At 39.4% G+C, this 26,338-nt stretch overlaps 1 protein-coding gene across 3 annotated transcripts; it reads left to right on the top strand.

The window, feature by feature from the left end:
* Positions 1–1,908: 1,908 nt before the first annotated feature.
* Positions 1,909–4,021, top strand: LOC129730246 (transmembrane protease serine 9-like). Of its 3 annotated transcripts, XM_055689424.1 has the most exons (6): positions 1,909–2,024; positions 2,151–2,772; positions 2,839–3,144; positions 3,219–3,401; positions 3,479–3,620; positions 3,699–4,021. In XM_055689424.1, the coding sequence occupies exons 1-6, from the start codon at positions 2,022–2,024 to the stop codon at positions 3,985–3,987; spliced, it is 1,545 nt and encodes a 514-aa protein (XP_055545399.1). In that variant the 5' UTR covers positions 1,909–2,021; the 3' UTR covers positions 3,988–4,021. The 3 variants fall into 3 exon arrangements, with proteins under 3 accessions (XP_055545399.1, XP_055545398.1, XP_055545397.1); XM_055689423.1 differs by lacking the exon at positions 1,909–2,024 and having other exon boundaries at positions 2,038–2,772; positions 2,839–3,135; XM_055689422.1 differs by lacking the exon at positions 1,909–2,024 and having other exon boundaries at positions 2,038–2,772.
* The last annotated feature ends 22,317 nt before the right edge of the window (positions 4,022–26,338 follow it).

Here is a 26,338-nt window from a genome sequence, read left to right as displayed (position 1 = left end):
GCTCATAGTAGTTCTGAACAGCGACGACAGCAGTCCTCCCTTAGCAGCAGCGGGAGCGAGCAGTGGGTATCATCGATAGCGGATAGCGGCCACAACTGTGGCATGGCTGCGAATAAGCGTAGCAGTTTCAGCGGATCTCACCATCGATAGCAGCAGGGCCAGCAGATGCAGGTACAGCGGATATCAATGGCGGCCACAACTGTGGCATGGCTACGGATAGCGTTGCAGTTGCTCAGCAGTTGGGCCAGCGTATAGCGGCCACAACTGTGGCATGGCTATGCATAGCGTAGCTGTTGCAGCGGGTATATCAGCATCGATAGTAGCAGGGTCAGCTGATGCAACGACACTCCCTTCACTAAAATGCTGTTTCAGTGTGGTAGCGGGAAGCATCAGCAGCAGGCTTGCATGATGTGAATACATCAGCCAGCAACTTTCTCTAAGGCCTCTGCCATAGTAGACGCGAAAAGCGGCGCGAACCGATTCGCTCGGCCGTAGGTTGATGTACAGCTCTACTGATGGCTGTACATTAACCTACAGCTGAGCGAATCGGTTCGCGTCACTTTTCGCATCTATTATGGCAGAGGCCTAATGGGAAAGTTGTATCAGTTTGTTCATAAGAATATTATTGTCGGTAATATTACAGAGATGCGATTGCGTAAATCCGATTTTGAATTGAACAATTGTTCTTTTGAGAACAAATAACACACTTATTTGAAGAGTTAATAGCTTTTGGTACCAATAGCAGTATAGTGACAGCCTCAGCGGTAGATGCAGATGCAGCCGGTACTTCCCTGAGGCCGATGTTAAGGTAAATGGGAGCAGCACGGCGAAACAGTTCGGGTTATGCTTAGACGCGCGTCATTTTTCGTTGTTGATATTCCCCACATGAAACGACGCGCTTTCGTATGATAGCGGTGGTATAAGCGGTAGATGCATTTGCCAACACTTCCTCCAGTAAAGCCGTGTCTAGTTTTCAATGTGGAACACTTTTCTCATTGTGTTGACCGTGCGCCTTAGTCCTCACTATCAATGATAAATTGAACAACTGTCCTTATAAGGACAACAAATGAATTAATGAAGATTTAATTTTGAATTAGAATACTTCTCTCAGGAAGTTCAGCTACATAGGGATGTAAAATGAAAATCTAAAACTGAAAGAAGTGAGAAAAATTTCAAATGCTAATAAATCGGTTAGTTTTCGATGGATTTCCTTCGTTTTTGCAGCAATCGATTAGAAAATCTTCTAAGATTCCTACCAAATGCATGAAATTGCAATTTTATCATTCGAACTATTGTACTATTGAAAACTCTTAAGCCTTGTCAAAACACAAAATTCGACCTCTGATTAGTCGTTATACCGCGCTTTCCCAAGCACGGTCGGCAGAGTTATGGACCTACGGCTACTTCAACCTTGCGGTCGTGGCTTTGCATACAACCTTCTTACGATTTTTTCCAAGTCCTATGTTATCCATATCTTCTAGGAGGTTATTTCGTTTAGTGCTGTCCTTCATATGCTCTAATGGAATTAGTTACGTTTTCGCCGTATAGAGGACGCCATACCTAACTTTCGAACGTGACTTGCTAGACGAATAGTTTCTTCTGAAAAGTTGTGCAGATTTTTATTACAAAACTGTTTACTGTATACATCGAACCTCTAAAAATTGAGAATGGCTCAACAAATTATGAGTCAAGAAGCATAAGCTTTACTTTTTGCTCATGCTTTTCTGCAGTACATTAGATGCAATATTAGATACATTCACCCTGCAAAATGCAGAAAATATGAGCGTATTGAAACTTACATAACAATGATTAGATCATGTCGCTATGTGGATTACTTCATTCTACTTTTATTCGAATATTGAATATTATCCGCAAAAGGGTCACGCAGAATTTCAATCAATATCAGCATCATCTGTGTGCATTAGTGTAACTGATTGCGATTAAAGCATCGTTATCAGTAACATAATAAATAAACATTGGGATGCGTTACGACTCAAACAGATACGCGTGTGAGTTGATCGATGGTGAGTAGTTTTTTTCCCGTATCCCCAGAAGGGAGTTGCTAATCTTAACGCTGGTTGAGTCTTGAGATGCACCTGCCGTTGATACTTTCAATCCTCCTATTTCAACCCGATGGCGAAACCATCCAGGTAAAATCCGATCAGCATCAGTACCGCTGTGGACAGCGTCCGATTCAATCGGTGGGTGTAATCACTGCAGGCCGCACTGCACGTCCAGGTGAGTTCCCATGGCATGCAGCGATTTACCGTATGCAACAGTTGGGAAGCTCGTACATTTGCGGAGGATTCTTGGTAAGCGATCGCGTACTCGCCACTGCTGGTCATTGTGTTACCGATCCCGAAAATGGTTTCCTAGTCAGCGCAAGTGGTCTCGCCGTTAGGCTTGGGATGTTCGAAATGCTTACGGTAAGCCGGAACACTCAGGAGCATCGCGTCTATCGGATTTATCGTCATGAAAACTTCACGGCTAGCTCCTATAGGCATGACATTGCATTACTAATTTTGCACACCATGGTCGAGTTCAACGCTTACGTCCAACCGATTTGTCTTTGGGATGTTGAACGTTTTGGCGAAGGTTCCGGCCTTGTTGGATTTGTTACCGGATGGGGCTTGACGGAGTATGATCTGTTGGCGAATGTTTTGAAGTCGGCGAAGATTCCCATGGTGGGGATGCTGGAATGTCTGGAAAGCGACAGGGATTTGTTTTCACAAGTGCTGTACGAAGGAATGTTTTGCGCTGGTTCAAAGAATGGTTAAGTGTAACTGAATTTGTATAAAGTTTTTAGTTTAACGAAAAAAAAACTAATACTGTCAATAGGAACAAATGTCTGCAACGGTGATAGCGGTGGAGCGTTCGCAATCAATGTCAACGGAACGTGGGTCGCCCGTGGAATTATTTCCTTCACTGGACTGAAAGAAAACACAGCGTCATTGTGCAATCCCCACAGCTTTGCTGGATTTGTCAATGTGGCAAGCTATTTGCGGTGGATAGAGAAAATTGCCAACCAAGATCGATTTGTAATTGTCGAGACTTTCGAAGCAAACAACTCGCCGAATGAACAGCCAACAACAATCAGTTTCACCGAAGCAGCTTTTAATTCGTCCGAAAGAATCAGTGAGCAGAGTAATAAAAATAAATCATATGTTTTTTTTTCTTTTTTTCCGATGGAATCAATGTTCGATTTCTTCTTTCCACAGAATGTGCGGAGTATCAGAGCAGCAGCAGCCGGAACCATTTTCGAGATCTGTCCTATCTGGCGTATGTTGCGAGGGATACTCCATTCGTGCGTGTGATTGATTGTTTTGCTATAGTGATAAGCGAACGTTTCCTAATTTCCACAGCGCACTGCCATTCACGGAAGCTCTACGAAAAAAGTTCAGGTGGGTTCAATACTTGATTTATGATTATTCGGTCGGAATAATAAATCGCATATTTTATTGGACGACGACTACAACAGCGAGTGCACAAATCGTTATTGTCGAAACGGAAGGTCAATCGGTGCGGTACGAGATAGAAAACTTCCATCAGTTTCCAGCATTTATCCGGACTCCGTCAGACGAAAACAACCTCGCACTAATTGAGCTCGGACGGAACATATCGTATGACCCCCTAGTTTTCTATCCGTTCGTTCAGTGCCAACGGGATTATTAAAGGTTAGTTTATCAAATTTATTTCAGCATTCCGACTGCTCAGTTCGTTTGCCTCTGGAGCGGCGGGGACCCCGACATGGGGAAAATATTTCTCTATTCCGCTGCGAGGGATCTTTCCAGACGGTTGGGACTCGACCGGACGGATAAATCCGCAAAATGCTTCAATCAACTGATAGCGCCATCACTAATGATACAGGATTCAGAGCGCGACGCATACCGGCTTGTGGGTGTGGTCGTTAATGCTACGTGTTCCAAGATTCGATTTGTCAAACTGGCGAAGTTTATATCGTGGATTGAAAACCTTGTCTGGAGTTAGAAAGTAAAAAAACATAAATAAAATGTTCCTAAAATCCAAGGTTATTTTGAAAAGAATAAAAAAAACCTTATAAAATAATAAAAATCTGTATTGATCGGGTATCAAAAAGTGAAGTCTCATGGTTCAGATATATTTTTATTTCATATTATTTAAAACACAACATTATTTTTTTAATATTTTAATAATACCGTCTTGGTAAGATTTTGAAAACAGAAAAGTTATTTTTCAACAACAAAAAATCTAAACGAAAGTACAATCGATGTTGCAAAAAAAGGACAACAGAAACAAATCGAAAAAATTACAGAAGGGTTGTGTGCAAACCACGACCGCAAGATTGGTGTAGAACTTCATAAAGCTGTTGTTTTATTACCACTCGAAAGTGCTCGCAAATGATAAGTTGGAAACAAATTTTTTCTCTACTGACTTTGTGCTAGCACTGCCCATGACCGCATAATTGTTGCTTTTATACCGCACTTTCACTTTCATACTGTCACTTTCAAATTGCTGTTGGAATATAACACAGCGGAAATGAAGTTTTTTTCGATTCAACGAGCGTGAACTGAACACCAGAAACGCACCACTCGTGGTTGGTTACCGGACCAGAATGATTTCCGAGTTACAGGGGATGCTGATGTGGATTTATTAAGTTGGCAGCTTTTTTGGTAAAAAATCGAAAAAAGTAAAGTAGTGTGGCAATCATGCGGGTATTTACGCTATGTAACAAAAAACAATCTGGTGTTTTCACGACTTTTTTGAATAAACAGGAGCATATTTTTGCAGATGTAAAAAATTAATATTATTTCAAGGATTTTTCCATGAAACACACGAATTTCATGAAATGTCAAAAGTTACTGTTATGCGATCCAACGTACAGTGTCTACCTTGCGTACGTGGCTTTTCTTTTTAATAAAGGAAGCTAAACCTACCGCTGACGCTGCGTCCACTGTTGCTTAGTTATAACCATCCTAGTCGCCATCCACTAGTAATCTGATTGATTTGACCAAAAACAGCCCAAATAGTGTATTTCCTGCATTCCCAGGTAACTTGGTACATAATTCTGTCGACCGTATAAGGGAAAGCAAACATCAAGTGACCAATCAGATCAATCGAAATCTGCGTTTCAACAAGGCATGGAAAATTTCAATAGTATAATAGTTGATCAAATTACAAATCGCTGCATTTAAGCGGAAGCGTAGATAATTCTCCAATCGATTGTTGCAAGAACGAAGAAAATTCATTGACAACTAATCGACTCATTAGCATTTGAAATTGGACATATTGGTCCCTTACTCCCTTTTTAGAATTTTAATTTTATTTATACTGTCGAGCTGTCAAATTGTAAAACTGTGAGACTAAATACAGCCAAAAATTTAAAAAAACTACACTTGCAAAGTCGTAAATCAAAATAAACAAATAAAGTAATGGAGCATAGAGAAGCTTTGGAAAAAAGTAAAGAAGCAAACTGGAAAACAATTGAAAAAATAGGAGAAAAAGAAAAAAATATATAAACATGTAGAGAAAAAAAAAAGAAACAAAGACGAAAAAAGGAAGAACTAAAAGGAAAGAAAATAGATTGAGCGAAGACGTGGTAAAAATTAGAACGCATGAAGGAGGAGGCAAAAAGGGGAGAAAGGCCAAAAAAGGGTGCTGAAAACGCTAGAAAAAAAGAAAATAAAAGGAGGAAAAAAACAAAAAAGGAGGAAAAGCGACGAAGATATGAAGAAAGAAAATGAATTAGCAAGAGAAAAGAGAATGGAGAGGAGAATGAAATGAAGAGGTGATAATGAAGAGATCATAAGAAGAGACGATTATAAAGAGAGAAGATTTTAAAGAGAAAAGATTATTAAGAGAGAAGATTACGAAGAGAGAAGATTATGAAGAAAGAAGATAATGAAAGGAAAAGATTAAGAATCGATGAGGATTATAAAGAGAGAAGACTATGAAGAGCAAAGGTTATGAAGAGCAAAAATTATGAAGAGAAAAAATTATGAAGAGAGAAAATTATGAAATGAGAAAATTATAAAGAAAGAAGATTATGAAGGAGAAGAAGTCTATGAAGGGAGAAGATTACGAAGAGAGAAAATTATGAAGAGAGAAGATTACAAAGTGAGCAGATTATGAAATGAGAAGTTTATGAAGAAAGTAGATTATGAAGAGAAAAAATATGAAGAGAAAAGATTATAAAGAGAAGGACTATGAAGAGAAAAGATTATGAAGAGAGGAGATTATGGAGACAGAAAATTATGAAGAGAGAAGATCATGAAGAGAGAAGATTATGGAAAAAGAAGAACATGAAGAGAGAAGATTATGAAGAGAGAAGATTATGAAAAGAGAAGATTATGAACAGAAAGGATTATCAATAGAAAAGATTTTGAAGAGGAAAGAGAGCAGAGAGCAGAGAGAAGAAGAGAGAAGAGAAGAAGAGAGAAGAGAGAAGAGAGAAGAGAGAAGATAGAGAAGAGAGAAGAGAGAAGAGAGAAGAGAGAAGAGAGAAGAGAAGAGAAGAGAGAAGAGAGAAGAGAGAAGAGAGAAGAGAGAAGAGGAGAAGAGAGAAGAGAGAAGAGAGAAGAGAGAAGAGAGAAGAGAGAAGAGAGAAGAGAGAAGAGAGAAGAGAGAAAGAGAGAAGAGAGAAGAGATAAGAGAGAAGAGATAAGAGATAAGGGATAAGAGATAAGAGATAAGAGATAAGAGATAAGAGATAAGAGATAAGAGATAAGAGATAAGAGATAAGAGATAAGAGATAAGAGATAAGAGATAAGAGATAAGAGATAAGAGATAAGAGATAAGAGATAAGAGATAAGAGATAAGAGATAAGAGATAAGAGATAAGAGATAAGAGATAAGAGATAAGAGATAAGAGATAAGAGATAAGAGATAAGAGATAAGAGATAAGAGATAAGAGATAAGAGATAAGAGATAAGAGATAAGAGATAAGAGATAAGAAATAAGAGATAAGAGATAAGAGATAAGAGATAAGAGATAAGAGATAAGAGATAAGAGATAAGAGATAAGAGATAAGAGATAAGAGATAAGAGATAAGAGATAAGAGATAAGAGATAAGAAATAACAGATAACAGATAAGAGATTAGAGATAAGAGATAAGAGATAAAATAAATAAGGTAAGCGTTAAGAGATGAGAGATAATTCTCTGATGTCGCATACTGAAACCGTGCTCAACGGATTTTTTCGTTCTATTTTCGTTGTATTATCCTAATTTAGTCGAGTTCTCATTAAACGGAAAATTTTTCAAAAGCCCAACATTTTCTGAAGAATGGTTATTTTCAAAAACTCTTGTTTACAAGTATAGAACGCACTAACAGAAGTTTAGAGAAACGTTATGTTAGGACGAGGCCGACTCAAGTAATGTTGCATGTCGTTTAACCCGACAAGACAGCAACTTCTATGCCATCTGAGTATTTCCATAAAAAATGTCCGAGTTTTAATTTTTTTAACTGGTGAAACTTTATGCTGGCGATTTTACGGACCATAGATGTTATTTTGTGCTATTAGTTTTTTTAATCACGATTGATAGAAGTTTTGTGATTTTCTCCAATTTTATTTCTTCTCCTTCGGCGTAAAAGTTTTCTGAAAGGACGAAGCCACTGTCTACAACGGTGTATATTTCTTTTGAAGGAAAAAAATATTATCTGCAGTTTTGTCGAAGACATCTTGCAAGTTAAAAGAACCGTCCTGGCTCTAAAACCTTTTGTTATCATCAATACTAATTTTAGATTAGTCCTTTTTTATTTTAACAATTCGTTTGCTTAAAAAAAGCTAGATGCCCCATGTTTCGTGAAATTGCCCTTCTACAGAACACTTTTCTTAATTTTATTATGTCTGTTTTGTTAATAACAATCCTAAAATGAACACTTCAAAACTACAAAAATCGATTTTTTGTATTGTTTTTTAATAATAAAATGATGATAGGAAATGTCACAAACCTCTTACAAATGGCATTCCCCCTTTAGTAAAATTATTGTGTTAATTCATTATAGCAAATTGATCATCATGTTGCTTCCGTTTCTTCAATTTTCCTACACTGAAATAGAATTAAGTAGATAGATAATGCCAAGAAAGCTGTGACAGATTCGCTTATCGATACAAATAGAATTTACTCCCGTAAAGTTTGTCTAGCCCAAATCGGGGATTTTTCTGCTCTACCCTTTATACTTTCAATTTATCTGCAAATAAACTGCTTGTTACAAATATCGAACTGCAACGATTTGTAGCAAAGTGTTGCCGACGGTAAGCGGACACGTTCCCATGATAAACCACCTGTGCTTGGAATGCCAAAATCGCCGATTCGTTCACGTCGTCGTTGTTCGAATATCACCAGACTGCAGCACCGTTTGCTGTGTAACATCAATTCTTTATACAACCGGTACCTGTAGCTGTTTTCTATTCTTCAACTGCAGTTTGATTGCAACTAATCAATTTTCTGTTATGGTCTTAGAATTTCTATTGTTTTTTTAAACCGAGAAGGGCAGTTAAAGGCATTTTCAAGTCGTCCAAGTTAAAATTAAAAAAAAATATTAATGCATCGCTTCTACAGTAGAAAAATAAAGTTATAAATGGAAACAGGTTAAATCATTGAACAGCGGCCCCGCTGCTGATAGTAGAGGGAGCCATAAATCGCTACCCCGATCTGTCCAAACGATGCTGTTCTACTGCTAGCCCACTAGCAGTAGCGACAACGCTGTAGCCGAAGCTAGATGGGAGAGCGTTTCCCGACAGAGTAGCATAAATTATCTGGTACTTTTTTGGTTCATTGAGCCTTCGGGGCCAGCCAACCAAACGATGCACCCGTTTCATTAACTAACTACGGGTAAGAAATATTTATGTCGCGCTTGGTCGAATACCGGGTCGCGTCTTGCGAGAGGCAAGAATTTATCACTCCACTGACTAGATGCCGACAATGGGTGGTTTCCGTTTCTTGGATGTGCGAAGGGCCTGGCTGGATGTGTGGAAGCCCCGAGATTGGCAGCGTTTTTTTGTGTTTACCGTGTTTATCATGTTAATTTCGATACAACCACACTTTAATGAGTCAATTAGCATAATATCAAGTCGGCATCATAAATTCCCGTCGACGGGAACGCTTCAGCGAAGGCAGTAGCAGCAGCAGCATCAGCTTTGTTGCTATACGAGAGGGAAGAATATATCTGGACTTGTTGATCGAAGTAGTGGCGGTTGTCAAATGAGCGTGGGTTATTTATAGCGGAGAAAAAGATCTCCAAGGCTCACCAAGGGGTTTGTCGATTATCGAGCGATCGATGTGTGATCAATGGTGTGAATTGTGTGGTCTAGAAATGGAGGTAATCAAGGGGCATACATCGGATGAGTACTCTAGTGTTTATAGTAAAAAGCGATGTTCCTATTATTTTTTATTTTGAAACTTCTGAAGGTTGGTGAGGAAAGTGTACCAAATTGATCAAGCTCGACGATTTTAAGTTTGGGTGAAATTTCACATACATTTATAGTATCAGTGGTTAAGATGCGCATAGTAAAACTGTGTGAGAGCAATTTGTCGATGAGACTTCATGAGGAAAACTATAAAACCAAGCTATAGGTAACATTGAAACTCACCTAAAAATTGTAAATTTTCATGTTAATACTGTTAGTCGAGAATTGTGTGTATGTTAATTTATAGAAGCTTCTCCATTAAATTTGTTCCAATTCATGAAATTAGTGTTATTTCCTAAAATTATGAACAAATAAAATTTGGATCTCCTGTATTTTCTACAATCACTCTATTTTTATTGCTTTTTCCGAAATTTCCCAAATTAAGTAAATTTTTGTGGATTGTTTTAAAATAAAAGATTCTATGCTAAATATTTCAGCTCTTGCATTTTAGAGTTTCATGTGTGTTTTTTTATTTTAATGGCAGTATGATATAACAGGTTTTACCCGGGATTGAGAGTAAGGTGTTTAAAATAGGATCGGCGATTTTTTCCAAAAGTTTTTTTAGATTTAATTGCTAGTTTAGTTAGCTCAAATCCGTGACTAATCCCAAACAGTAAAACAGCACAGTGAGACACCCGAATGAATATTCTCAATGTACGAGTTTAAGTGATTTAATACTTGAAGGAACCATAAAGACGCCGGCTGCGTCCTTGCAGTTGGGTGGGGATGGCAGGAAATGATAGCGCGACCTTCGCTGTTTGGAGCCCGCCTTATCTCTGAATCTCCACAAAGGTCACAGAAAGGAAATTTTTGTTGGTAGGGAAAGGGTACGTTGGATCAGAATTAACCTTGATAAGTGAAGCACAAATATTTTAACCCATTTGTCTGTTATTTCCGGTTTATTCTCTGTTCAACTGGATGCTTAGGGAAACACATTTATTTGGTAACTCGACAGATAGTGAGACTGCTGCTAGGTTCCCGAATGTAATATATTATACTACATGATGTGGATCGTTTACAAACATAGGTTGTCGGGGCCACGCACAAATGTATCTAATTTATTTGAAGGAAAAACAAAAGTTATAATAAAAAAAATAAAATAAAAAATGCCACTCGTCCTGCTTAGAATAATCTGGTGACTCCTTTTCCTACTATTTCGGACTACAGCAGAACCAACACTTAAAAATTACACTAATATTTTTTCCAAAAAAAAAACAACTTTTTTACTAGAAACAAGAACATGATAGCTTCAAAAGGCCCTAGACCGTGACGAGAAGCAGAATTTGCAAGAAGCGACACACGGAAGTTATACGATGAAACACAGACGAAACACAGAGACATCTGTCTAGTTTAAGCAGGCTTCAAACCAGACGAACTTCCGTTGAATGCTTTCAATTCTTCGTATCCAAGTTGCGTGATACGGTGACCAAATGACGGCGGAAGACTCCAAGTGAGACCGCACAAACGCAAAATAGAGGATCGAAGGCATAACGGGTCACCAAATTCCTGGGCGATTTTAAATAAAAAGCCGAGCTGTCGGTTAGCTTTGTCAATCACAAATTGCTTAATCGAGAAATACTGGGTTATTATGAAGGAGCATCTTTTGAAAAATCCCAAATTAGTGATGACAGTTCAATAAATGAAGAACGCATAGAATATTCAACGACAGTCGGATAAAATTTGATGACAGGTAATAAAGTTATATAGGCCCATGGTTTTTATTTTTGAACGCATTAAACTATAGATTGCACTATCGAATGCTCCTCCAATATCAAGAAAATCAACAAAAGCTCTTTCTTTTGCTTGCAGCGAGATTTAAATAAATAGAAAATATTACGCCGCTTTGATTATTGGTTTTTGCTCGAAGAAAAGCTTAACCCAGCATGTGTCGATTCATGGGTGCCCGCGCCACCACGGATCAGGTATTCGCGGTTCGGCAAGTTATGCAGAAATGCTGAAAAAAATGTTTATCGATTTTAAATCGGCGTACGACACAATCAATGGAGACCAGCTATGGCAAATTATGCACAACTACGGATGTCCGGACAAACTAACGCGGTTGGTCAAAGCGACGATGGATCGAGAGATGTTTGTAGTTCAAGTATCGGGGGCACTCTCGAGTCCCTTTGAAACTCGAAGAGGATTAAGGCAAGGTGATGGTCTCTCGTGACTACTGTTTATCATTGCCCTGGAAGGTTTCATTAGAAGAGTGGGGATTAACACGAGTTGCCGATATTCCAACTAAAGGCCGACTGGTTATCAATGCACCGAAGACGAAGTGCATGAAAGGAAGGGGTTCACGAGAAGACATTGCTAACCTCCCACCTCGAGTTCAAATTGGTGGTGATGACATCGAGGTGGTCGATGAGTTCGTGTATCTGGGCTCCCTGGTAACTGCCGACAATGATACCAGCAGAGAAATTCAAACGGGGCATTATGGAAGGAAATCGTGCATACTTTGGTCTTCGGAGGACGCTCCGAACGACTAGAATTCGTCACCGCACCAAGTTAGCCATCTACAAGACGCTGATCAGACCGGTAGTCCTCTACGGGCATGAGACATGGACTATGCTTGTGGACGACCAACGCGCCCTTGCGATCTTCGAGCGGAAAGTGTTGCGTACCATCTTCAGTGGACGGCAGATGGAGAACGGAGTGTGTAGAAGGCAAATGAACTGCAGGAACTGCTTGGGGAGCCATCTATCGTCCACACCGCTAAGATTGGCAGGTTGCGGTGGACTGGGCATGTCGTAGATATGTCGGACGACAGTTAGGTAAAATGGTTCTTGAAACCAATCTGTCAAGGACGAGACAAAGAGGTGCACAGCGGCAAGGTGGATCGATCATTTGGAAGACAACCTCCCACCTGGAGCTTATACTAGCGATTATGAAATCGTGGTGGTAGACGGGTTCGGGTACCTGGGCTAACTAGAGACTACTGGCAACGACACCAGCACACAAATTCGTCGACGCTTTATGGCAGGAAATCGTGTCAACTTTGGACTCCGAAGGACACTCAGCTCAAATCAAATCCGCCAGCGCACGAAGTTGACCGTCTACATTACACTCATCAGATCGGTAGTCCTCCACGTTCACGAAACCTGGACAATACTCGTGAAGGACCAACGCCCCTTTGGGTTTTAAGAACAGAAGGTGCTGCGTACCATTTGTGGTGGAGTGCTGGAAGATGGATCATGGCGGAGGCGGATGAACTACGAGTTGCATCAGATGCTGGAAGAACCACTCATCGTTCGAACGATGGAAATCGATAGACTACGGTGAGCTGGGTATGTCGTAAGGATGTCGGACAACAGCCCGGTGAAAATGATTCTCGAAAACGACCCGAATGGAACGAGGTGACGAGGCGCTCAGCGAGCAAGGTGGCTCGATCAAATGGGAGACGAACTAAGGGGCCTTCGCAGGCAAGCTGCAGCCATGGACCGAGGTGAATGGAGACGCCTTTTTCGAACAACAAGGGACACATCGGCCTGGAGCTGATTGACATAGTGAGTACCTGTTAGATAGTCTACTGATTGATTATTAGCATTTTTAAACGTTATGGATCAGCGATGAAACGCGAGAGGTGTTAGGGCGTAGCTTCAGGGCCAATTTGTGACGTTGAACAGTTCGGAGCAACGTGAAGGGGCCTCGAACCTGTTGTTCAACCATGCTTCAGGAGGTGTGGTGTTATCTCGAAATTTCACATGCATGCTTCTTGGTTTCTAGGGGTAAAAACTGAATTGAGTTTGTACAGTCGCCGTTCGATAACTGCAAGTCTTTTAACTGCAACGCTTTTTAACTGCAAGACCGATAACTGCAACAACTTTGCAGTTATCGGACCGCAATCCGTCAAATCTGAAATCAAAGTCATATTTGACATTGAAGTGACAAATTTCTCGGGGGGATTCTAAATGCATTCGAAAATGAAAATTGTTGAATATCTAGAAACATTTCAAAAGGACTTTTTCATTTCGATTTCGTTTACTTGTTGTCTCTTCATTCTAGATGGGAGATTATAGATCTCCACTATCAAGGGGTTATATACCTTTTTGGTCGAGAAAAATGAGGGAAGTTTGAATTTATTTTCAAGTGCATAGCACCATTTTCATTGCATCAAAGTGGTATTTTTCTGAAAGCACAGTTTATCAACAACAACAAAATACGTTTGATTTTGAGATATACCAATTATTACTGGAGTAATGGCCGTTTCCCCGAAACGCTATTTTTTGCAGAGGCTTGCGGTGATCCTGATAGAAACTCAGCGGGTCAACCTCAATCAAAAAACTCATATTATTTCATTAGTTTAGAAGTGTGCCGTGTCCTTGAACGATCGCTTTTATGAGTATTTTGTTTTCAGTGCAAACGGGAACGTTTTTCCTAAAAAATGCACGTTTTGAGCGCTAAAAATTGCATAAAATTTTTTTTTTTTGCGGCAAAATGTAACTGTATGTTTCAAAAAGCGATCGTTCAAGGACCGGCGAATTTAATAACGAAAATTAAAAAAAAAGACGAAAGAAATCGGTTCAGTAGTTTTGCCGTAATCAGGATCACGGCAAAGTCATTTTTCGGAAAACTTCATTCCGAGATAATCGCGTGTAAAGTTTCAAGTTAAGCTTATGCGGCCGTGGCGAGGCGCCCTGAAAATCGTTCTAACTTTCTTCCTTTTGCTCAGATCTTTATGAAAATTTGTGAAAATGTTCTCAAGATGTTGTATTTGAAGATAATGCAAAAAATTTTTTTTCGGTTTTTTGAAAACTAAAAAGGTATATAACCCCTTAATCAATGAAGCAAAATCACCATGTTATGTGGTTCACTTTCCGTAATTATTATAAGAGAAAAAAATATTCCTTGTGCATTGTTTGGCTAGCTTTCACTACTCAGTGAGGCAGTGCATAGTAGATCACAAACAATATTTTGTGACCTAGCGTTAAATAGACCATTTTAGGAACTGAAAGGTGTCACGGATCCTGCTGACATTGATGTTGCTTTTACTTGCGTTATGTCAGCGGTTCCGAGCTTTCTGTCAAAATTTTATTCATGAATTGAGTTCAGAAACGTCTCGTAAAATGATCTTCTGTAGTGATGAACTTTATCTTCGCCTACACGAACGACGACTGTACTTGTATTTGTACTTGTACTTGTACTTGTACTTGTTTTGTACTTGTACTTGTACTTGTACTTGTACTTGTACTTGTACTTGTACTTGTACTTGTACTTGTACTTGTACTTGTACTTGTACTTGTACTTGTACTTGTACTTGTACTTGTACCTGTACTTGTACTTGTACTTGTACCTGTACTTGTACCTGTACTTGTACCTGTACTTGTACCTGTACTTGTACCTGTACCTTCTTTTTTTTCTTGTTTTATATATATTTTATATATATTTTTTTCTTGTTTTATATATATATATATATATATATATATATATATATATATATATATATCTATATATATATATATATATATATATATATATATATATATATATATATATATATATATATATATATATATATATATATATATATATATATATATATATATATATATATATATATATATATATATATATATCTATATATATATATATATATATATATATATATATATATATATATATATATATATATATATATATATATATATATATATAAAGTTGACGCACATCTCAACGAAGTTGCTGAGAATATTTCACCTATCCCTGGCAATCTTCATGCCGTGAGGGGGTTAGGCACTATGGATTTCTAAATAACGACGTAAAGTGCTCCCAGTGAGAATGGTTCTCTATCAAAGGAGCACGAGAAAAATTACTCTAACATTTTAACATAAAGTAGCTGACAACTAGATAATGATGATAATAGAGATGGAGGTGGTAGCGGTGGCAGCGAAGGTAGCAGTGGTAGTGAAGGTAGTGGTAGCAGTGGTGGTAGTGGTGGATTCGGTGATAGCGGAAGCGTTGATTGATTGGTAGCAAATGCTAATGACCAAAGGCTGATGTTTGGCTACTGGAGACGACGAGGTGGTCCCCGTGGCTCTGTGGTTAGCGATGTGGGTCGGCTAGCTCTCCCACACGGTTGTGATATCGGGTTCGATTCCCGATCGAGTCGAGGATCTTTTCAAGCTGGAAATTTTCTCGACTCAGCACGGTATATCGTTGTACTTATCCTACACATACAAAATGTGCCAAAAACAATAGCGATAACGAATTCTCTCAACTAATCTAGTTGATCGAGACCGCTATTAGCCCCCAGGCTAAGCGTGCGATATTGTTGTTGTAGACGACGAGGTACAGGACAGTTAGTGTTCGAAACTAAGTTCATGTTTGACCAGTCATATCAGAGACAGTACTGTTGTGAATCAAATATTGGTCAACTTTCAGTTTGATGTGTGGAGTTCATGTTGCTAGCAGATTTACACACTTGCGGCAAAGCGTTATGGTTCTGGTTATGGTTCCATTGTACGTTTTCTTTCTTCGTCCCATCATGGTATTCGGTCTGGCCAGCGAGAAATTTCCGGATGCGGAGGCAACTCAATTCACGACTGTATTGTATCCTTCTTACGACAATGTTGTGATGCAACGATGGATCCATAATTAGCTTGAGGACGTAGATCAGTGTCTGGAATTCGCGCAAAGCTTTTATAGGCAAGATCACGTCCTTTTCACCAGAGTACAGTTGAACTGTTGGGGACCAGGAAGGTTTCCTTAAAACGATCTTCAGACAACGGTTATGAATGACCTGAAGTTCGCGCTTCGATTTGCAGGCAGAACCCCAAATAGCAACCAAATATTGCAGCCGGGAGTAGATCAACGAAATGTATAGCTTCAACAGCCATTTTTGCGGATTAAACGAGGTCCCTTTTTGTAAAACACCACACAGGGAGCTCAGCTTCATTTTAAATTAATGTATGTGAGCGGACCAACTTAAAGTAGAGTGAAGTGTAGGCCCCAGGAAAGCATATTCTCGAACTTCTTCGACTTCTTGACCTTGAATTTCAAGCGAAAAATGAGGTGTGATCCATCTCCGTGGCGAGTGCATAAACATATACCGTACTGCATCAAATTTAGAACACTTAAGCTATGATGTAACTTCTTGCACTAAAAAGATCAACGAAAAATGAACCTTTTTATCGATCTTAATGGTCTAGCGTGTTGGTTATTTCATTGTTGTTACAATTTAGTGCTATTTATATAGATTTAAACACGTTTTGTACATGAAAATACGGAAAATTTGGAAAGCGGCTTTGATTCAAATTCCGAACACTTCAACGTAATCGCTAAGAGATAGATAGGCAAACCGTATGAATGGTGACTGTCACTTTTTTCGACGCCTGCTGATTCCCCGGAAGTGGCCCTACAGTAGTGAGCTATACATCACTGCGTGCAGGACATTTCAAAGAAAGAAATGGTATATTATAATCATTCCTTTTATTACACTAGCTATGATAATTCGATTTTTAGTGTGAAGTGTTCGGAGTTTGAGACTGTTCGTAGTTTGAATCAAAACGGTACCTACTTTGTTTTGCGCAAGTTTAGGGACAGCATATTGAATCTGAAGTAATCGTGAAGATCGATGTATCGTCAGCAAACAAACAGAGACTACCTTCCAATTTCAGTTTGCAGATATCGTTAATGAACAAAAGAAAAAGAATCAGGCCAAGGTTGCTACCCGGATTTAATGAACCGTTCATCACTGCAACTATTGCCCAATGCAACGAACTGCAGGCGATCAGTGAGATAACTTTCAATTAGAGATTTTGAAACTCCTCTAAAACCAAAAAAATCAAGCTTCCTGATTATAAGTGCATGATTTATTGTATCGAACGCCTTTTTCAGGTCGATGAAAACTTCTCCCGCCAGCGTTTTGTTATCAAGAGAGTCATATATATTTATCAGTAAGTCGCATGTAGCGCTTAACGTGCTTGATCCTTTTCTGAATCCATATTGGCGAGAGAAGATGAAGTTGTAGCGGTTAGCGTATGAAATTATCCGCGTAACTAATAAAATTTCCAAGATCTTGTCGAGAACAGATAAACAAGATATGGGTCTGTAGTTATCCAGTTCGTTTGGGTCACCGCCTTTGAAAACAAGTATCACACGGGCAGTTTTCAAACAATCAGGAAAAATATCAGTGTTCAGTTCAACAAATAGTGGGTAATGATCTTTTACAAACATTGGTGGTATTTTATCGGGTCCTGCAGAATTTTTCGTGCTAAGACCATTTGGTCGGCGTGCGATCAGACCGAGCCAAGCGCCATTTTCTTTAAAATTGAGTTATTATCACCAGTGGATGTGCAAACTGATAATCTATGTTCCATCAAAGAATAAAATCATTTGAACAGTTCATAGGCATGTTATAATAAAAAATCTCTGTAGCACTTTGTGAAAAGAATGAAATTGCGTTCGACCAGAGTGAACCGTAAACACAGACATGGTATCTAAAGAAAATGATTGTTTGTGATTTAAAAGCATACTTTGCAGTTTATTTTAACCAGTAACTGATATCTCCGCTATGGACAGCTCGTTAATACGACTGTCATCAGAATTAGATAAATAAACAGCCAGGTGTTTTTCGTAGAGCCGAGTTTCGTTTCAATGGGCACATCACTGTTTTTCAAGATCTTGTTGAGCCAGACCGAACCAAGTGCATTTTATTTTCATTTGATATTTTTCAAATAAAATAATTTTTTTTCTTGTAACAAACGTCAGGACTGGATTAATATACGTTAAATCAATAAAATTAGACAATACCCGCTTCAAAATACCAGAGCATTTCATATTGATACTATCTTAACACTTACCACCTGGTGCGCTTTGGCACCAGGAAATAGAGCAACAAAAATAAAGCTTTGCTTGTCTATCAGATGTATAATTTTTGATACAGATTGGACTGAGAGTTAAAGCAGTGTTGATATCTATGTATTACGTTTGACTAGTGAGAAAAATTAGCTTGTTTAATAGTCAAGTTGATATGTTGTAGTGAAAAGGTTTGACCAGACCGAACTGAAGACCATTTCTTTAAATTTTTGTTCGACCAGAGTGAACTGAGTGCATAGGTGTCAAAAATAAAAACCAAATATTTGATCAATTATTGCTATTTTTTGTGTATTTATGATAACAGGACATTCATTAGGCCCTGTTCATTACGTGTTAGCATTGAATTAATGATAAGTTCAAACACGATTAATTTATGGTTGGTCAAACTTCAATCGCCAATTACTCAAAACAATGTGTTTGGCGCTTGGCTCGGTCTGGTCGCACGCCGACCATTTATCCGAATTATTGTTTCGTTAACCGTAGTAGTTGTAGTTGAGTTGAAAACCGTTCAATATTCCTATCGCTTTTAACTGTGGCTGCCAGGTTACCTTCGATATCACAGAAAAACTCGTTAAATGCCGAGCAAGTAGAGGCTGTTACGGTCAAAAATTGGCCGAACAAAAATTTTACACATTTTTTTATCGAAAAATCAAATCATGGTTCTTTGTCATGTTGAATTCATACAGAATAAAGGAAAAACATTGACTCAAGCTTCTTTTATAACGGATGCGAAATGCCGGACATTTCTCTTCTACGACATTTTGTTCGCCGTAAAACGCCAATTAGCCTTGAACTGCATCTCGTTGCCAACTGTCTTTCGTGTCTTCTTGAGGTTCCGCTTGACGATAGCCCAGTATTTTTCTATAGGGCGGAGCTCTGATGTATTGGAAGAGCACATATCCTTTGGCAGCACCTGGAAGTTGTTCGCAGCATACCACTCCATGGCATTTTCTCCGTAATGGCACGATGCCAAATTCGGCCGAAACAAATCGGAACAACTGTATTGCTTGAGGTACGGCAACGGACGTTTTCATGATTCGTTACTTTTTGAATCACAGCTTTCTGGTTCGTTGTCTGGCCGGTTTTGCTTATCGCCACGAAATGGAGTCACCACCTTTTCGTGAATCAACAGTCTGGTTCGCTTTTCAGCTTGCTTGCGACGCAACATCTCGGACGGAAAGGTTGGATTCTATCTGACTGTTAGTTGACAAATGTTCTCCAAACGCTTTTATTACGTCGGTGACGGTTGATTTGGACACATTCAAAAATTTTGCCAACTTGGCGTGCGAGTAATTCAGATTGTTGCATTTCGCAAACAAAATTTGTATGCGTTGCTTCTCTTGCATCAACGCCATTTTCACAACTGAAGAGAAGATGTCAAAATCGAACATAAGGCTTGTATCATACACATCTTTAAAATGTTTTGTTTATACACGATAAAAATAATAAGGCAAATTGAAGTTAACCAATTTTTGACCGTAACACCCTTTGATGAGGCAGCTCGTTCGTTTGGCACTAGTTTTGTTCAAACCGGTTATGTAGTTTATGAGATATTGGAGTTTTATGTTTTTCACATTTTAACACATAGTGCCTAAACTAAAAATCCGATTACTATGAAATTCAATAACTATCTATGGACAACAGAAAAGGATTTGACACTAAATTTTGAAAATTGGTCCAGCCATCTTTGAGAATAGTGATTGAGTTTGAAAAGTTGTACATACATACACACACATAAAGAAAGTGTGCTCAGCTCGTCAAACTGTGTTGAGTGGTATATAACATTCGGCTCTTCGAATCACTTGTATACCTTTAGTTCGCCAGTGATAACGATACCTTTCTGAGAGAAAAGCAAAACGTTGCAAACGTAAGTGCATTGTATTAGATAAGTAGTACTTTGAAGGAGATGAAATTGGTTTAATAGATCAAATAGAGATTTTTTATTTTACCAATAAAATTCGGTTTACTTTCCGCTTGCTTGAGTATTGTTGTGTTTGCGTCAGTTCCAAAAAAAGTTTTTAATATAAACAAATCACTTTTTAAGCCAATAGTTGTCGAATAAAAGATTTAATTATATAACCAATTGCCATTGTTTTCGTATTATTTTCAGCATAAACATTGCGTTACAACCTGTTGAAAATATAACCATTGCTATCGGTGATGTTATCCACAACACCGAGCGTAAATTGATTTTACTCATGGTGGTTCGTTTTAATAAACATGAATTTATTATCAGTGATTAGTGTTTATCCAAGCGGATAAACCAGTTCCGGTTACAATAGGCGAAGCCTATTGGCTGTCGATGCTTGCCGGTGTAATTTACTATTCTAACAAATCCGACGTCAATATTCTATTTTTTGAATATTTTGAAAGTTATTAAATTTTTCCGAACAATCATACAATACCAACCATCAAATTGGTATGCTTCGGAAGAATGTATATCAGTAATGCCCTCTAATGATTGAAAGGCTGGCCTCACGTGACGTGGTGAACATCGCCCCGCTCGAAAGCAGAACGATTTCAACATTCGAAAGTGTTATTGATGCATCTTAATAATGCTATAAATATGTCACGTCAATACTTTGGCTATGCTTGGAGCTGCCGTCGCTACTGACTGCTGCTACTGCTACTGCTGTTCACCCGGATCGCTTTCACCGTTCATATTCGCTTTTATGGGCCACCACAAGCACCGAAGCTTCGAAGGGGGTTTCAATTTTCAACAACCATTCCAGGATGCTCCGGTTGGCACTGAAGAGTCGCACAGTATCCAAGGAGCAGTAACAATTTTTTTCCCGCGTTTCATGTTTCTGTTGTTGGCGCTCTTCTCCATAATTCCGCTGAAGAGCCGCGGTTTGGAAGCAGACTAGCGGACGACTCCGACGAGGGCACCTTAAAACTTGATGCTTCCGAACAGTAGAAAGGAGATGCTGCGTTCCGGTGCATGCTGTAAAATTGCGTCCAAACGTCGTTATTATTCATACTCGTTTATCGCTTTGTACATTGATGGTAATAAAGCCATAAAATGCGAAAAAGGCTCTTTGAGGTGTGCGGTCTCAGTGGAATGGAAGTTCCCGCGGTACTGCGTGGAACTTTATGTATAATAGTTTATAATTTTATATGTATTACGAATACAGAGTATGAATGATCAGATCACTGACGAACTCAAGACGATTCCGAGTAATGTTTCCGTTTTCGCATTCGTAGAATTTTATTTCAATTCAAAACATATTGCAACTATATCCCATCCAATTCCACCTTTGGCTGCTTATCTCGAACACCGAAAATAGCTCTAGTTTCCCCTTGCAATCCACAATTTAATTATATTCGCAGTAAAATCTCAACCGTCATTCGATTCCCGGGAGCTGTGGTAAGTACGACTAGAGCGGAACGTCTGCCATGGCATCGAGATTATTTCAAGCCCCGGCATCACTCCGCACTGTTGGGAATGATTTTTTGATGGAATCGGTTTTGACACTAACCGCATTCAATCCATTGAATGAGCCCTATCGTCGCTCAGTGACCAGAGATCAGACCAGAGCTTATCCTGTGGTTGCGAAAATTGCACTCTTCTGGCCAGGTATTTGTGACGAGCATTTGCATGATGATGAAGGTTTCTCGATTGTCAGGAACAGTCCCATCCGGACAGTGGTGGCAGCCAGAAGTTATCCAATGCGGTGGCAGGATGTCAGAATAAATGTATCCGTTTCCTAAAAACTGATGTCTGTCCGCCGCAGCTCCAGCAGTCGTAACCGGAGATGGAGTAGCGCCGGGTGTGCGAATGCATTTCCGCACTGCAATAGGTTTTGAATTTGAAGGCTAACGGATGAAGCTGGATCGTTTCACGGTCTAATGTTGTTATAGGCTGTATTACCAGAAACGAACTCTATTTGCGGTTGGTCAAATAGATGCATTGATATTCAGTTTGTGTTATTCGGAAACAGGAAAGTATGTGTGGACATCTGCTATTAAAACTTCATTACAAATGAAATTTGAACTGTATTTTTCAGTTGAAGATGTTTGTTAGTTTTTTCAACATCTCTTTATGAGGTTGTAGTTTTATTCTTCATTGATAATAAAATCTTTAGGCAAACTAAATTTTTTGAAAATTGATGGGCATGAGCCAGAATATTTTCTATTCTTTCACAAGCTTTCTTTATATTTGATCTGTGAAAGTATTTTTTTTTCAGGTTTTATTTCTGTTACTATACCCTTTCAAACTATGCAAAATTATGAGACTTTGTGCCACCTTAATGAAATTAGCAATTACTGTTGAAATTAACTTCGTTACCCATTCCGGAACCTTTTTTCCAGTTCCGTCACAAATTATGGTCAATTTCTACTCGGTCCAATGTCTTGGCAGCCAAGTGCCCAACTACTTAGGGAAAATGTATACGAATAGTATTGGCCAAAAGCGAAATTTTTAACATTGATAGTCATTTGTTAGTGTGAAAATGTCTATTCTGTCCAGCCTTGCTATATTTTCACGATAAAATAGTAAAATGCATTTTCGGCCATATAGGTATCGTAGGCCTAGGGGGTGTGTACACTATATACCAATCACACGATTGTCGTGCCCAGATAACATACGCACACACACAAACACACTAATCGAGCAGCCTCTCTCCGATCAGACATGACGATAAAGATAATCAGATTGTGTGAGTAAATGAAGCTGAAAGCTGTGCTACCAGCAGTAGACATTTTATGTTCCTTTCAAATATATTCCATCTGCATTTATAACACATAAATTCATGCGGCGAGGAGCAAACGAAGATAAGATGAAGTCTCCGGGTACAAACATTCGTACAGCCGCAGTAACTGCCCGAGCCCAAAGCCAGAAAAAGTCCTCTCGAGTGCGAGCGAGCAAACATCCGAGTCCGACCGCGCCATAACACCGATAGTGGCACGAGTGTAGTTTAGTATAGAATGGTATAGTATAGTTGTATAGTATAGTATAGTTGAAACGATGACAACAAGCACGAGGCCCACCAGAAGAGGGACCGAAAGGTAGGTACGTATGGCGGGAACAGTACAGCAAAAAATGTCAAAGATGGCTCCACATTGTCTGGCTCCGAAAATAATGCACATTTCGGATGTATGTTGAGCTTTTCCGTCCCGTCTTTCGAGCTGTTGAGCCGCCACCGCTGGCCACCCTTCTCCAACGTACTATGGAGTGTCTGGAGTGTCATTACTTACCCCTCGGGGCAGCCACGTGTGGGTAAATTTCGGCATCATCAGTGACACAATTTTACCGGAGGATTCCCGTTTGCATACCTTCTGCACCGCTGTCACGCGGTTGGCAGGATTATGTTTCATTTCACTCGCGGGATGGTTGTGGTATGGCTTTAAGTCCTTCTACACTTCAAAAACTATAAAGCACTATCGAAATGCTGACAAAATATCAAAATATATATAATCTCAAGTTAACAGAGTGCAAAAAAAAGGATAACAATGTTTTCGGAAGTTAAAATCTAAACTTGCCGAAAATAAATAATCGCTTTGATATTTTGTTACCCATCAACGACTAAATCATTGCGTACTTTTCAATCTACCTAATAAAAATGGTTTGGTTGTCCTGAGTAGGACAGTTAGATATTTCATCTGAAATCGGATACGTTGATGGGAAATTGCTACTGTGACTGTCAGTCGCTTCATTCACCTGTAAAATGGTGACCTGTAAGCTCTCTCCCCTGTGCTCGCCGACACTGGCAAGAACGGGAAGTCGACTGCGTCTGCTAAAATGTGATCGTCTGTCGCACCACCCGCTGAGTAAAATGATTTGTTTGAGCCGAAAGCAGATTTTGTATAGGTCCTGAAGTCATCGTCACTGACAGGTCCTGAAGTCATCGTCACTGACAGGAATGAAGAAGTCAGTGTGCAGCTGTATGGTTCCTCTCGTTACTGTGTAAATGGAAGTGAATTTTTGTGCTCGAGGTAAAGAACTTCGCTCGACTTTTCGACGGGTCTTTGATGCATGAATGCAGATCATTCCGCTGTTGAAATAGTCGGATAGATCATCATCCAGGTCCTCGTGTTGTTCACGCTCTAACCACTCGACCCTTGTAGATGATGGCAGTGTCCTCTGTGGACACAAGAAAGATGCTACCACCCCGAAGAAGAGGATCGTCTGAGGTAAATATGATGAATAGGGTAAACTCAAGAAGGCTTCCCTTTGGGACTTCTACTTCTAATGCCTTAATATCAAGTGAGCTGGTGAACGGTGTAGTGACCCTACCTGAACTCCGCCTGTGACGGTTCTCTTTAGTTTAGTTTAGCCTTTACGAATAGACTTAAAGTATTGAGAACTGAAGCAGAGGGTCCAAAGTCCCTGGAAAGGAGGATGGTTGTAACAGCTCTTAACCATGGCTGTTACCGAAAATATAATGGTTAAACCCCTAAGCTAAGATGTTATGCGACCCGTACCGAAAGATGATATGGTGGGGGAGAGGGTTTTACAAATTTCCAGCCGTTAACGGAGCCTTTGGAATACCTGGCGCCCTTCCACAGTATTCTAGCCTTCTGCGTTTAGACAACGTTACACGCAAAGGACCCCCTTCTTTCGTGGCAAACTCGTGGGACCAAAATTGAACTCAACAGATAAATACTACAAAGTATACAGCCCTAGGGGTTGTATGAAATGGTGACGTAGGACTAAATATATGTATTATATGCTGCAATAAACTGTTCATAGGCAACACTACCGTTTATATTTGAAGGTCGTTATTGTAAAACTAACGATGCATGAATACATGAAAATTTTACACCAGTAGTAGTTGCGTCCCCGTGGTTCTTTGGTTAGCGATGTCGGTCGGCTAGCTCTCCCACACGATAGTGATATCGGGATCGATTCCCGATCAGGTCGAGGAACTTTTAGAGCTGGAAATTTTCTCGACTCAGCACTGGGGCACGGTGTATTGTTGTACTTATCCTACAACATGCAAAATGTGCCAAAAACAATATCGATAACGAATTCTCTCAGCTAATATAGTTGATCGAGACCGCATTAGCCCCCAGACATGCGTGCGATATTGAAAGAGTAGTTGCGAAAATTTTCATAACTCTTATCTTCAAGCATCTATAGTTCTGGAAAGAACCGATTCTATAATCTCCAGTTAGAAATTGGTGCTACAGAACGCTGATGATCGCACCATCGGTAGCATTGAATATTTTGCTTGACTGCGCATAATAAAATTTGCTCTCCGCTGTGCCCTGTGTACGATGGTAACTGTTGCTGCATGCTGCCGTATGCAGACTAAAGGTAACATGTTCCGCAGTATCTGGAAGTTGACTCGTATGCAGCTCTCGTTTCTCAATGTCGCGTACCTCTAACAGCTATACTCAACTCGCTATTGTGTGACAAACTAGACTGAAGCTGAATTTTCTACACGCAGTCTTTTGTATCGAGTTCAGCGTAGATTTTTGCCATGAGGGCGTGGCCTGGCAGCTTAGAGAAAGACAAACGGAACAAAACAATTTGTGATGAGAAACTCCCAGACATCGATGCTATCGATAATATTCTGACGTAAGTGATAATTATCGATATTACAAGGGTGAGCAATTCAGTGCGGCTGGTTACTGGAGGAGAACGAACGGGAGAGACCTCACCTACCCTACACCAGGATTTGCTTTTGTCGCTAGGTGTTTGTTGGGTAGTGCTATAAGAGAAGATTTTGCATTTTTGGCGGTGGTGTGAAGGTTCGTCCTGGGTGTCATTGAGTTTCTGAGAAATAAATGGCAGCTAAATAGGTATTTATAGATTCTAGTTTTCTAAGAACAGATGAACTCGACAACTTAGTACTGGAGAACTTTAAAAAATACCCAAACATTTTACCCCATCTCATAAAAAGCAATGATACGAAATTGTAATAAAATGCACTTTCTTTGGCTTGCTTGATGGACTTGCATAGCGGCAGTCTATTGGCAATTCTCTGGTAATTTTTTAGTTCAACTTGGAGTAACTGTTACCTAACAAACAATTATAAGTTCCACTAAAATCCGCTCAATTGTAGCTTCAGATCAACAAAAAAGTGTCCTGATTTATACAGGGGGTAGACAAAATGATTAAGAGAGGCAAAATTTTGTCAATTTTCAAATGGCCAGAACTTTACGAAAAATGAATCAATTTGGATGACCGG

This window comes from Wyeomyia smithii, chromosome 3, assembly GCF_029784165.1.
Source record: "Wyeomyia smithii strain HCP4-BCI-WySm-NY-G18 chromosome 3, ASM2978416v1, whole genome shotgun sequence".
In the NCBI taxonomy this organism is placed as follows: Eukaryota; Metazoa; Arthropoda; class Insecta; order Diptera; family Culicidae; genus Wyeomyia; species Wyeomyia smithii.
Note: the sequence above shows the minus strand (reverse complement) of the source record. Positions and strands in the feature narration are given on the sequence as shown.

Bases quoted from the DNA above. Each gene is read 5' to 3' on its own strand.
- LOC129730246 (XM_055689422.1), top strand. From the start codon at position 2,091: ATGCACCTGCCGTTGATACTTTCAATCCTCCTATTTCAACCCGATGGC. The intron at 2,773-2,838 runs GTTAAGTGTAAC...TACTGTCAATAG, and splicing joins TTGCGCTGGTTCAAAGAATG to GAACAAATGTCTGCAACGGT. The intron at 3,402-3,478 runs GTGGGTTCAATA...CGACTACAACAG, and splicing joins GCTCTACGAAAAAAGTTCAG to CGAGTGCACAAATCGTTATT.